This window comes from Myotis lucifugus, unplaced genomic scaffold (assembly GCF_000147115.1).
Source record: "Myotis lucifugus unplaced genomic scaffold, Myoluc2.0 scaffold_165, whole genome shotgun sequence".
Taxonomy (NCBI): Eukaryota; Metazoa; Chordata; class Mammalia; order Chiroptera; family Vespertilionidae; genus Myotis; species Myotis lucifugus.
In genome coordinates, this window is record NW_005871213.1 from 2,686,532 (window position 1) to 2,701,074 (window position 14,543).

Here is a 14,543-nt window from a genome sequence, read left to right on the forward strand (position 1 = left end):
TAGATGAGAAACACCAATCAGCTGCCTCCTGTATGTACCCCCACCGGGGATTGAGCCCCCAACCAAGGAACATGCCCTTCACCGGAATCAAACCTGAGACCCCCTAGCCCATGGGCAGATGCTCTATCCACTGAGCCAAACCGGTCAGGGCCTCATGAAAACATTTTACAATAAAGTGATTGTACATGCTGTCTGAATGATCAAAATCTCTCAATTAGCAAATATCTACTTTATTATTTTCATTCCTAGCTTACAGCTTGTATTTCAAAGCTACCTTTAGTATTGTGAGAACTTTGGAGGCACTGACATTCTGTTGCTATATGAATTTAATATAAGAAAGCCAAGTTATTAAAAAAATTCAGAGTTAAGAAAAAAGCCTCATAGTACTTCAAAACACCTGTGAAAGGGGAGAAAGACAACCGAGCTGGGCCCTGACTGCTTCCTCTCAACCACACTGGCATGGCTGAAGCTGAATTTGGGTCAAGGGCCACAGTGTCTGTAAATTCGGGAGACGCATATGTGAAGAGAGACAACTAGCAATGAGATATGACAACACAAACAAGCAGTGCCAGGTAAGCATGTGGCTTCTTTCTCAGCTCCGGATGAAACAACCTCACAAAGGTGACTGGCAGCACACACCAAAGGGACTGAGGACCAAGGAAAAAACCATGTAAAAATACAACCCATCTGTCCCTTCTCTGGGTAGCCAGCTCTTCCGCAGTAAGTTCTGTAACCTTGAGTTTTAGTCCTTCCATCCCCCACTCCCAATGCCACAGCTGATGGCAAAACAAGTCAGGTACGAAGATCCCAACACCACCAGAGCTGGATCCGAAAGGCTGAGGGAGGAAACGGTGAACTGTCATGTTTAAGAGAAACCTAACTATCCAGAACCATGAGAGCTGAGCTCACTGTGAGAGTTTCCAAGGGCGGAGATGTATCAGAGGATAGTGGAATCATTGTCCCTGTATAACTGAAAAAAGGGCTGGTGGATGGATGGGCTGAACCCCAGGTAAAGGGTTCAGTTCTCTGGTTTCTCCTAACCATGCTGAGCAAGCATCTCTAAGACAGCTCACAGCCCGGGTGTCACAAATGAAGGGTGTTATGTTTGACATGGAGGAAGGAGAGTCCTGAGGCCACCTCACACCTGTGCCCGACAAGGCCATTCCTCAGACACACTGGGATAGCCACATAGACTTTAGGCACAGAACAGACTACAAATAGAACTGGAAAACTCAATGAGCTGATTCCGTAAAAACGTGATGACAGAATCAGACACTATAAATTAAGGGGAATTTTACAGATACCAAATGTTTTAAAGGAGGAAAGGGATGACAGGAATAGTAATGGGTCTGGAAAAGCTGTTTGTAGCTACTTTTTCAGACAAGGTCAGTAAAAAGGAGACTGAGCCCACATTAAAGCTTTTAACTGTTATTAACTCTGTTTAAAATATATTGATGTTCCTATCTACAGACAGCTGTGTCCTCAAAAGCTGGTGGTTGTGTAAGCTAGCCCTTTTCTTCCTTTCTTCCTTTTAGTGGTTTTCCAAGGGCAAGTCTCAGAACAAGTTTCTGCTTTGGTTCAGGTACCTCAAAAATGGGAAAAAAATTAATTAATTAATTGAGTCATAAATCATTTAGTGATACCAAAAAAAGTAATTTCTTCCTGAAGCCTCCATTTGAAAGATCAATGCATTATCTGGCTAGGTGGATGAGGTGATTATTTGGACAACTAAGAAATGTATAGTTATATAATGAATTAAAACTGAGTCCAGACTATTAACTAAAAAGTGTTAAGATAACTAATTTTTTATTTCAGACATAATTTTGTTTGGGGACTATGGAGAAGAAGAGCTTGCTGGGCTAAGGCCCAAATAAGATAAGTAGAGACAAAAAAATATGCTGGAAAATTCTTACCAAATAGTTCTTTTCCAAGGCCACACAGCATGGGAAATCGTTTACTGTGTATCTTTCCCCTGCTTCTCCTGAGTCAGCTTGGAACCCTGGCTCGGGGTTCAGATTCCTAAGGTTTCTGAGAGATACATCAGAAACTGCAATCCTGATTCACATCCCTCCCTGTTCTATTTTTTAGTAATAAAATGGGGGAAGTTAAATGGATATGACACTGAGCGGAGGAAAGTTTGTTATACGAGAAAAAGGCTTCACTATTAATTATCCAAGTGCCTGATGTTTTGGGCATCGGGCGTGTGAGAGGAACGAGTACTGGAAGCAGCCCCACTCTGGGAGCTATGACAGTCTGGGACATCTAGTTGTCAGGAGAAACAAGGTCCCTACTGAGCCATCTGAGGCACTATTTTCTTAAATTTTTTTATTGATTAAGTTATTACATATGTGTCCTTATCCCCACGTTACCCCCATCTGAGGCACTATTAAAAAAAAGTAAGGACATCATCCTGAAGAGAGCTCCTAATAGGCAAAAGGCCATGAGTCTATGATGATGTAAACTAGGCAATTACTATAAAGTTATGTGAAGGCAAGCTGCAACAAAAAAATATAAACTTGAAGCCAAAGTGAGTAGTTATAAGACCATTCACCAAGGGTCAAGATGGACCACAAATAGATTCGTGACTGAGGCCCTCAAATCAAACTCATTGGTGAATCACCTGAGTAAAGGATATAAAAATTAGAGACAGAGAGTAGAATACTCTTTTGGAATTCTTAAAGCGCTGGAGGCAGACATTTTGTGCAGGGACACCTTGGCTGGTCACAGACTCTGCCTTTACCTGTGTCATACCAACGTGGACTTGCCAAAGCTGGGTTTGGAACAAGAGTCAAAGTTCAGTGTTTATAAATATTGCTTTAAACACAAGCACATAGATTTATCACTGCTCATTCTTCCAGAAAGGTAACAGAAACAGGCACATGGCAATAATTTGCACAAGCTTTCTGTCTGGAGATGGATAACAGGCAACAGTGGGCCATGCTGGGAACAGGGGCAAGAGAAAGGAATGGAAAGCTGGATTCCTGTGCTCCAGTTCTGGGAAGCCACTTCATTTCCTAAAATGCCTACATGAACTGTGAATCTAAAGTAGCTGCTAGTACGAAAAAACTGAAAAATGCATGTAGGAAGCAAACACTTACTTCTGTCCATCTTTCACAAAACCCTTTAAAGAAGATCCTCTATTAGTAGCGATTGCTTTTCCACCAAGACCGACTATGAGAGCTGTGAGTACTGCACTCTTCCCACCTAAAGAAACAGGAGTTGAAGAAATCACATTCATTAGAGAGCGAGAAAAGGAAGGGCTGACACCTATAATTTGATGTGAAAATTTCAGAATAAAAATGTGAATTAGCCTAACCCTGAAAGTATTACACTTCAATTATAATTTTCTTCCAGTGCCACAGCAGCAAATGTTAAAAAAAAAAGTTGTATATATAATGAAATATTTAGCTAATGCTATTAGAAAAAATCAATACATTTCAGGAATTAAATTTTTGCCACTGATAAGGAAATGGGAAAAAATGGTTGCTGCATTTTCAACCTAAAAATCCCATTGTACTTTGGACCACAGCCTATTCACTGAACTCCCTAACTATACATACATACATACATACGTACATATTTAACTCATCTAATTTTTATGACATTCTAATTAAAATTTACTTTTTCCATAAATTCTTAGAAGCCAGAAACTATTTTTAACAACCCCTAAAGTTCCATTGAGACAGGAATGTTGTCTACTTTATTCAATGCTGTGTCTCCAATATCTGCCCATAACAGCACTCCCATGAATGAACTTTTTGAAAAATTTATCAATCATATAAATATTTGGACAATTATTGCTCCTAATTTGAATATTATTCATCAGTTAGCACTTTAAAAATGTATTTCTTTTTAACCTGCATAAAATATCACAAGCTGAAATTCCCAAACCTACAACAATTATCCAGAATATGATAACCATTTTATGAATTCCACGATCAACCAATTCAATCAACTCTTATTGGTCCATTATCTTCCACAATACAGTCCAAATTAACCAAAATATACCATTGGTTGCCCAGCTGGCATGGCTCAGTGGTTGAGCATCGACTTATGAACCAGGAGGTCACGGTTCGATTCCCGGTTAGGGCACATGCCTGGGTTGTGGGCTTGATCCCCAATATTGAGCGAGCAGGAGGAAGCCAATCAATGATTCTCTCTCATCATTGATGTTTCTTTCTCTCCCTCTCCCTTCCTTTCTGAAATCAATAAAAATATATTAAAAACAAACAAAAAAACAACAACAAAATATACCACTGGTTAACCCATTTAGTTCCTGGTATGCCTTTCAAGTCCCTATTCTAACTCTCTTCTTTTCCTTCACTTCTAAATTCACTGCCTCCACTACTTGCATTATTTCTTCCTAAGTTTTATTAATAAAATCAGTTTCAAGAGTTAAAAATAAGAGGACCTAAAGGCCCAACCCACTAGTTTTTCTTCACTTACTGTCCTATGTGACCTCCACATAGCACTGATCCCTCTGTCCATTCTCTCCTTCTGAAAACACTTCCCTCTTGGCTGAATGCAGAGTAGGGAAAACAAAGAACTAAACAGGCTGTGGAACTACAGGTACCTAGTTTCATGTCCTAGCAGTATTACCATTGTAGACTTTGGCAAGCCTCCTTTCCTTGTGTACTGGCTCCGTCAAGCTGGCAACACCTCATGCCTGGCTGGTCTATCACAAAAGTTACATCACTGTTCTTTCTAACTCCTGTGTCTTCCCCTTCTCATCGATTGTCCACAGCGTGGCCCGTTTGTTTCACAAATCTTGCTCAGGTCATCACTTTATCCACAAACTTTAATTAGTTCTCTGCTGACTTCTGAATAAAACCCCCACTTCTTTACTATGGCATCCAAGATCTTTAGCAGTATCACCTACAACTTGACTCTCCAGTGTCAGCTTTTGCCCCTCCCTACCACGTACGATATGATAAAGCCATATAAGGTTGTTGCCTCTCTCCACACACATCTACTTCTATCCCCACATACCTTAACCTTAGCTGATGAGCAATCTTTGCCTGGAATATCTTATCTCAGCTTCTTCCCCAATGAGACAAAGTACCAGCACAAATACCAGCTCTCACAACACTTTCATCTGTCACAAGAGTGAGAAGTTCCTTCCTTCATCTTTGGATGCCCATGGCCCTTTATTCATGCTCTGTTACAACATTTAATAGAAGTAGATACAGGGCTGCCCCGATTACAATAAGGACAGCTTGTCCACTCTTCTATGGTGTGAATTCCAAGGTAAATAGATTCAAAAGAATAAATAGGAAATGTTTATCTCTGTTGCATAAATCATGAACCCAGAGTTAACATTATTTCTTAACGTGTAGAATGGCAGCAAACACTGAAACTATTCATGACCACTGTTACAGACCTAAAGCTCAGATTTATCAGCATTAACAGTCACCTATTTTGAAAAGTTAATGCATTCTAATGTCAACGCAGTGCTCAGAGCGCACAAAGGAAAGCGAAAGCACTTACTTCCATTGTTGCCAACGACAAAGTTAACATTAGAACCAAATTTGAAGGGTCCAAGCATTGAATGACACATGAAGTTTTTTAGCTGAATACTCTCAATTATTCCAACTTCTGCTGCAGTCTATTAAAAAACAATGGAAGAAGACAATCAATTGGTCCAATTCACTCATTATAACTATCCAAACGTCTACAGCAGGAGAAAGATCAGCAGTGTCACCCATGAAAAAAGTTACAGAAAGTGAATAACGTTAACTTCAAACAATGAGTGAAATGAAATGAAATGGGAGCCTTATATGGGAACTACTCATTCTAAATTCCTTAAAAAATCTAATAAATCACAAGGTTTCTTAATATAAATAATACTAATATTTTGAGTCAGATAATTTTCTGTTAGAGGAGGGCTGTCTTGCATTGTAGGAAACTGTTTCCCAGAGTAGCTGTAGCACTTTATATTCCCCTTTTCAGTCTTACAGGAGGTTTGTCAATTTTATTGCTCTTTCCAAAGAACCAACTCTTTGTATCATTGTTTTTCTCTACCAACTTTTTCTAATTAAACAAAAACTTCATAATTAGTTGGGTTATTTTACCTCAGTTTTTTAAAGGTCATATTGCTTTTCTTGATATTGAATTATCAAGAATATGTCATATGAACCAGACATGAGAAACATGCCAATAAAAAACCCACAGTTTTGTACTTACCAAAGTAGAGGTACCATTAGTGAAGGTATCTGTACATTCATCTTCATCACCATCTTTATCAGAATCCTCCACCTCTTCTTGTCTTGGTCTTTTGGCATTTTCAGGAGAGCAGAAATTCTCTTCCTTTCTTTTGGCCATCAGGTCTGAACAAATTTTAACATATTATTGTAACAATGAAATAAATCAAGTATAGTATCCATATGATTATTCCACATACATTAAATTTAACAAAATTAAACCAGACGAGGCTTACATTTTAAGTACCATGCTCATTCATTTTGTCTTTAAAAAGATCACAATGTCATCTGCATGGAGAAAGGGGTCCATGAGCAGAAGAATGCAGGTGTCACCAGAGGCTAGAAAGGCAAGGACACGGATTCTTCCCTCGAGCCCCCAGGAAGGAACACAGACCCACTGCCGCCCTGATTTTAGCCCAGCGAGACAGGTCAGACTTTTCACCCAGAGAAGTATAAGATAATGCATTTGTTTGTGTGCTTCTAAATCATCTGCATATGAAATACTAGTTGATTTTACTTCCATTGTTTATGGCTACCATTTTACTGATATGGACCTACCTAAATAGTTTGACTCCTAAATTCACAAAAGGTAAAAGATTTTCTAGTTTCCCAGATGTTTTAGAGATGGCATAATGCCTTCTGAGATTATTCCAGAGCAATCATCCAACTTTTACAAGTTATAGAGTAACAGTCAATCAGATAAAACTTTTAATTTTAAATTATTTTCCCAAGGAAGTATATTCTGAAGCAGTGTTGCCTAGCACCAGTAATTTCCCTTAACTGTTCCCTAAAGAAAGTGCATGTTGATTGACTATTTTTTACCAACAGGCTATAAAATTTATACCTGGAAAATGAATATATTTAAAATTACACAAGATTTTCTAAATATATGAAAACTGCACTTTAAGTCACAGCTGATAGTCTGTGACTAAAATTAAATGTTATGACTATTCTGATTGCTGCTTTCATTTTTCTCTTTAAAATACATTTAAGACCTCAAAAGATAGTACCTAATAAATGTCTGCTGAATAAAGAGAAAAATCCTTGGCACAGGTAATCAAAAGTTTCTAAGATACAAGAAAAGAATATGAGAAAAGTTTTAGTCTCGATCAATTTCAGTCTCTCAAGTACTACATACACCATAGCAACCCTGTTTATGCCCGGTGCCTGGGCGGCAGTACATTATTTCCTCTTTTTATGAATTTGGACTGAAAGGCTCTAGTCAGTCCTCCCTAGAAGAGATGACATGAACACAGGTCAAGAAAGCCAGTCCTAAGTGCATGTGTGTGCTGGGAAAGGGGGAGCTAGTGCAGCCGTGTTACAGAGAATGAAGTAGCTGTGCAGAAACAGGACAGGGACTCTACAGCAGCGGTTCTCAACCTGTGGGTCGCAACCCCTTTGGGGGTCGAAAGACCCTTTCACAGGGGTCACCTAAGACCATCGGAAAACACATATATAATTACATATTGTCTTTGTGATTAATCACTATGCTTTAATTATGTTCAATTTGTAACAATGAAAATACATCCTACATCTCAGATATTTACATTACGATTCATAACAGTAGCAAAATTACAGTTATGAAGTAGCAACGAAAATAATTTCATGGTTGGGTGTCACCACAACATGAGGAACTGTATTAAAGGGTCGCGGCATTAGGAAGGTTGAGAACCACTGCTCTAGAGGAAGGATGTGGAAGAGAAAAGGAGGGCGAGGGAAAGACACTCATGCAGTGATGCCTTTTTAAAAAAAAACAAACCACTGCTTTCCAAACTTATACCAACAGAACCAATTTCAGAAGTATCAAATGCCTGTACTTATTTTGGAGGAACTATTCTGGAGAACAATAGTTGCCAAGTCTGTTATTATGACAATTCATTAAGTGAAATGAGTAGTTCTCCCATCTTCTTAATGCTCTGAAATCACCTCTATAACATGACATTTAAATGTGCTTGGAAAGTGAAAAAGAACTAGACTTAAAGCTAACTAGATAGTGGAGATTGTTTTAAGTTAACTTTTTATGAAATCATCTCAATTTCTATATTGGGTTTTACAGGTTCACTATATCTTCCTGAATTGGAAAATAAAAATTTTCCATAATTTTTATTTTCCAAAATATTGATAATTTAAAGCCCCAAATATACTACACAAAATCACCTTATATTTTATAAATCTTCAAGTATAGTCATAACTCCTTTCATGCAAATTCTATTTCATTAAATTTTAAACCTTTCTCCCCAAAATTAGTTCTTTGCCCCACCAAAACTAGCTTTTCTTCAATGGGAATATTTTAATATTTATTCATATATTTTATACAATCAAATATAAGGGATATGCAGGGGGAGTAGATCTCCCACAGCGCAAGTTTAAAAAAGGACAGAGACTTCCGCTTCCATGAAGATGGAATAGGTGTATTTTTCCCCATTCCTCCTGCTTAGTAAAACTAAAAACCTTGAAAATTACATATAAAAGAAACATAAGACTCTGAAGGAGAAGGAGGCAGATTGGCTAGGGACCTCAGCAACCAAGGAATGACACCCTGGTGATGTCCCTGAGTTTTTGCTTTGCTTCAAATTTCTCAGATTTGGAGAAGACAGCAACTGTGGAAACACCAACAGGTGTAGGTGCAGGGGAGGTGGAAGACAGGGTGGAGCTAAGGAAAGCTGTCCTCTCTAGCCAAAGGATCAGGAAAAGGGCCCAAGAAAGAGAACTTTCAGGCAAGAATTGCTCTACTCCAGCCAAATACCATTGAAAAAACTGTGCCCCACGCCCCCACGCCAGCGAAGGCCAAGTGGGTAGTCTGGTCTTCCACTCTGGTGAGGCTAAAAGGAGTCATCTCAACATCCCAACTGGGCTGGTGTTAGAGAAGGCTATGTAGCCAAGGAGAGAACCATGACAATGACTTCAGTGGAGATCACCTAGAGAGCTGAGACAGTTACCCCCACAGGCAGCAATAGGGTGCCACTTACTCCCACTCCCCCTTGCATGGTGTCAGAGGAGGCCTTTTACTACTGCCGGAGAGGGGACCATGCGGGGAGCTGAAACTTCCATTCTGGCTCAGCTGTCACTGTGGCTAAGGAAAGAGCTCTGGTAAGTTCTAGATCAGAGTCTCTATGTCCATGGTCCAATACCGTAGGGCAGCAGTTCTCAAAGGTTATGGTCTCTCAAAAGATACTACAGTACTCAAAGAGCTTTTGTTTATATCTATCAATATTCACCGTATTAGAAATTAAAAGTGTTAAACTTTTAAACAACACCAAGTACACATTCTATCAGTCGTGAGAGCAATGACATCATCACATGTCTTACAACCTCTGGAAAGCTCCACTGTACATTCAAAAGTGAAAGAAAGTGAAAAGGGGAAATAACATCTTACTATTATTACAAAACAGTTTTTACCTTGTAGACCCTGTGAAAGTCTCACAGATGCTTGGACCACACTTTGCAAACTGCTGCTGTAGGAGATACTGTAAGCAAATCCATGACACAGTGCCATTATTTACAAGGCATAACCAGCAAAGAAGAAAGTTAGAACAGCAGAAAAGCTGACCACAGAATGACTTGCAGACTTGATATTCAAAGTGTAGCCCAAGGACCAGCAAGCAGCCTCTATATCTCCTTGGAATGTGTTAGACTGCCAGAATCTCAGGCCACGCCCTAACCCAAATGAATCTGAATCTTCATTTTAGGAAGACCTCAGATGATTCATAAGCATATTAAAGTTTGAGAAGAACTATTGTAAACAACATTAAAGGACTTGGACTTTATCCTATCCTGAAGGCAATGACGAACCTAATTTATCATGATAAATTATGTATCACTCAAAAGGTATATTAGTTAACATCCAAAGGACATTTAATCTCAACAAATGTCTTTAGAAACATTACCATTACAGTCACAATTACATAGTACTCAAAAATCTTTATTTTACATATAATTTAATGTTTATTTTGAATCTCTTACACAACTCAAAACTTGAAAATCAAATATATTCCTCAAATTATTTAATAACAAGAATCAATGTACACATATTTAAATATATTTTTATTGATTTCAGAGAGGGAGGGAGAGGGAGAGATAGAAACATCAATGATGAGAGAATAATTGATCAGCTGCCTCCTGCATGCCCCACACTGGGGATCGAGCTCACAACTTGGGCATGTGCCCTGACTGAGAATCAAACCATGACCTCCTGGTTCATAGGTCAACACTCAACCACTGAGCCAAGCCCGCTGGGCTCAATGTATATTAGTTTCAACTTGTTGCTAATTTAAATTCCCTAGAATACCACCAAGCCATTTCCCTCCCCCAACATTTTCTTCTCTCCCACCCATCCTCTATTCACTTCTCAATTACTGAGCAATAATTCATTTATTATAGAAGAGCAAAAAAGAAACATTACTTTTTGGTTTGCACAACAGTAAATGCCCTTTTAGACACTGTTTTTATTAATGCTTAATAACATGATCTTAGCAGGCACTCAGAGAGCAGCTGATTGATTTTTAGAATTTTACCATTCATAGAAAACGGCAGTTTTCAAATAAAATTGGGGGGAGGGAAATGAACAAAGGTAAGTGTGATAAGCTTCTTACAATGAATGTGAGATTCTACACTACACAGAAGATAATGCGCTACATGAAGACGATGTTTTTTATTTGCTGTGCTTAGTCTGGGATTTGCAGTTTGCTACTAGGTTGCCATGGTAACTTGCACCTAACAGACATGAAGGATCCTACCTTTTATAATAGGAATCACTTTGTGATTTAATGATAATGGATTTTTAAAATCACATATAAATGTCTCAAGAGGTAGATACAGGTTAAAACAGAAAAACTGTTTCCAATAGGTTAAAGAGACATATATACAGAAGATCCCCTCCCCCAAAAATACTTTTAAATATTCTGGAATACACAAAAAGGGGAGAAAAAAGCTCCTCTGGGGTTATCAAGACATCTACAAATCTCTTCATAGTTTTAATATTTGTTTATTTACAATAAAAATATTAGAATTAAAGAACATATCATTTCTCTCTCATAGGAACCAAACTCTATCAGAGCAGAAACAGTAACAAATATGCGCTTTCAATAAAAAATAAGTTCAAGATCAATAACCACAGGTTCATTACAGCAGTATGTGCATAGGAAATGTGATAGACATCAAATGCATTTTTAAAATATATTTAATGTTGATAGCATTAGATATCTCCCATTTCCTCCCCCTTTACCTACCTCCTCCCAGCCCCCTAACAACCCCCCCCCCGTCTTCACTACCCTATCGCCCATGTATGGGCTATGCATAAAAGTATGTAAGTTCTTTGGTTTATCTCTTCTCATCCCCCCAAACCCACATCAAGGTATGTCAGTCTGTTCCATGCCTACATGCGTTGGGTCTTATTTTGTTGGTCAATTCATGAAATTATGTGCGTAGGAAATTTGATAGACATCAAATGCATTTTAACAGGATTATAAATTTCTAGATTTTAGATTTTATTGTGAGCACCTAATAATTCATACTTCCCATTTAACTAAGCTGGAACTAACAGCAGTGAGAGCAGACATAACAGAATTGGAATTCTCAAAAAACAAATCATGGTTATAAAAAGGCAAATTGCTACTACTTCTGAATCTGCTGTGGACTGTTTACTTCATGCCCAATTCTACTCCTCCCACCACCATGGATACATTCATTCTTCATTAAACAACCTGATTTTTAATGCATTCAATTAATTAAGCACATTGCTTGGAATATATCATGAAATCATATGAGATACAATAGATAATATAAATATTTAAGTTAAAAAATCTAATTAAGTCCACCCATTAAACAATCCCAGATAAGCGAAATTGGAAAGTACTAGGCACAGAATTTCAGTTAATAAATTTGAACAGTCAGATTTATGTTTTAAAAACATCCCTGTGGCCTAAATGTAGAGGATAGATGAAACAGAGAGGCTGAGAATACGGGCAAGAGAACAGTCTCTAAAGAATGAGGGGCACTGAACAGAAAAAACAACAGCAACATCAGGAGATGATGGGAAGAGATGAAACCAAGAGATTTAAAAGATTGGGTCACTTGGGGGCGTAGAATTAATATTTGTTGAATAACCACTTGCTAGACTATGTGCTTAGCTGTGGAGATAAACATTCTATGTATTTCCCTTAACACGTTAAGCGCCCAGCCTGTTTTGTCTTCCGGACGGAAAGTATAGTGTCAGTCACTGGTGACTGACTGGGCGCTTAACATGTTAATCCTCAACATCCGTATAAACTGTCCTTATTTTATAAAAGGGGGTACTGAGGCTGAAGAGGACATTTGCCCAGGTTTATGTAGCCCAGATCCAAACCCAGGTTTGTGAAAACCTACATTCAAACCTCTTTAATGCCCAAGTTCCTCCAGGCATGAACTGAATTTAACAGTTTAACTGTTTATGGCCTGTAAACTGGCTATTAATCTGTTCATCTTCTTGTCTACCCTCTGTTAATGTATAAAACTACATAAGAGATTCTATTGTGATGTGTCCCTCCAATGTTACTATGCTTTATAAAATTTTACTTTGCATTTAATTTTCAGAAACAATCTACACATTTAATGCAAAAATGCCATTATAATCAGATGAAGCAGGTTTGGCAAGGAGGGAGGATATAGAATACATTTATTTTGTTTGAAAACACTGAGTTTGAAGTGCTCCTAGGACACCGAGATGGAGAGGCCAACAGGAAGTAAAACATACCCTGCTGTAGAGGTGGATTGGGGAGCGGAGCTAAGGAAGCCACAGAAATTATTTTGAATTTGGTCACCAGCGAAAGTATGTTGAGTGAGGAAAGATGTATTTCATTAATTAGTGAAGCAAAAATGCTAACGTTAATATAAGTGACTGTACTTGACTACTTGACTCTCAGTCATCTGGACTTCTGAGTAGATAGAACAGTAGCATTTAAATATGCCTTCATACTATTACGGTAATTTGTGTTGTGCATTAATTCCTGAAAAGTAAGCCAAGTACAACTTTGATTAATTTTCCTAACTGAAGTCTAAAAGTGATAGTTAGGATTTAGGCAGGTTTTACATAAAATTCTACATCTAAGCACTCGGTGAAATAAACCTTTGAGTAAAACCTGTTTTTCCGCTGTAACAACCCTAACATGTCAACTGTACTTACTTTTTGTCGGGTTCAATAAGTGCCTTATACAAATTATCGATAAACGTAGAGATATAACGGTAACTATCTCGCTCACTCTTCCCACCCCGATCTATTTAAGAATCCCGTGAGTAGGGTATTACGTTAATTTACGCAACTACAGAAAGGAAATGAGACTTAAGGTGGTACCCACTTGCCCAGGGTCATACACCACCGGTTCTGCCTTAGACACAAACATGCTTTTTAAAACAACAATCGAGGGATCTCAACATTTTCTTGTAGTTACACCCATTCAGGAAAAAGAAATTCTGAATGCACATTCCAAAATGAATGAAGTACTCTGCACACTTCACGCACCGACAGAATGAGAGAGAGTAAACCTCCGGAGGCCTGGAGGCTCCCACCCCAGCTCCACACTCGGGAGCTACCTGCAGGCCAGCGCACAGGCTGCCGAGTGCTTTAAAGCCTTCTCAAAGCCAGGGATTTGGACTTTTCTTTCTTTCTTTTGAATATACATTCCAGAATAGCTTGTCCTCAAAACACTCGCTTTCCATCTCCTATTCGTGAAAGATAACTTGTCTTCACACATCACCGCTTTTTCTAGGAATGATCACAAGCCCTCTGGGTCCTACACCCCTTTCTCCACCCCGGAGTCCCGTGCTCCGCAGTTCCCAGCTGGGATTCTTCTCCAGCTCGTTTCCGCAAGAAAACAGGGGAAAGGAACGCTCTCATAAAAGATCCACACATCACAATTCAATTTTTTCTAGAAAATGCCGTTCGCATGTTCATGGGGCTGGGTTTCACCACCAATGCAACTGAAGTGGTAGTTGTATCTATCTCTTAAACAAACATTCTTAAGTTGCTTCTGGCGAGGTTACCATCAGATTCCTGATAAGCGCCCAATTCCCAAGTGTAACCTCACCCTTTAACCCCGAGGCCCCTCCAGCGTCTTCGCAAAGCCAACCGGCCCTTAGGGGACGGGGCAGGGCGTCCCACCGCCCGCACCGGCATCTGCCCGGAGGGGCCCAGCGCAGTCGGGCAAGTTTCCCGCGGCAGAGGCGACCTGTGCCGCCTGCAGAGAGGGCGCGAAACACCCGCCGGCCGGCCCGCCCAGGCCCACGGGGACCATGCTGGACACGGGGGCAGCTCCGGGGACCCGGGCGCCACCAGACGGTTGGGGGAGGCAAGCGACGGGGGCAGCGACA

General features: G+C 39.4%; 1 protein-coding gene across 4 annotated transcripts in view; it reads right to left on the reverse strand.

Moving 5' to 3' along the window:
• The window catches only part of SMC6 (structural maintenance of chromosomes 6), a 49,489-nt gene extending 39,874 nt beyond the window's left edge, over nucleotides 1-9,615 (reverse strand). For 2 of the 4 annotated variants that reach the window (XR_002831022.1, XM_023759899.1), the window contains exons 1-4: nucleotides 9,600-9,615; nucleotides 6,184-6,326; nucleotides 5,488-5,605; nucleotides 3,099-3,204 (exon numbers count right to left, since the gene is read on the reverse strand). Coding sequence is in view for 3 of the 4 variants with exons in the window: in XM_023759899.1 (XP_023615667.1) it covers nucleotides 3,099-3,204; nucleotides 5,488-5,605; nucleotides 6,184-6,321 (362 nt within the window). In the remaining variant the exon portion in view is untranslated. Of the gene's footprint in view, nucleotides 1-3,098; nucleotides 3,205-5,487; nucleotides 5,606-6,183; nucleotides 6,327-9,599 lie in introns of those variants that run through there. The other 2 variants (XM_006096013.3, XM_023759900.1) reach the window with 2 other exon arrangements.
• Between the last annotated feature and the right edge of the window lie 4,928 nt (nucleotides 9,616-14,543).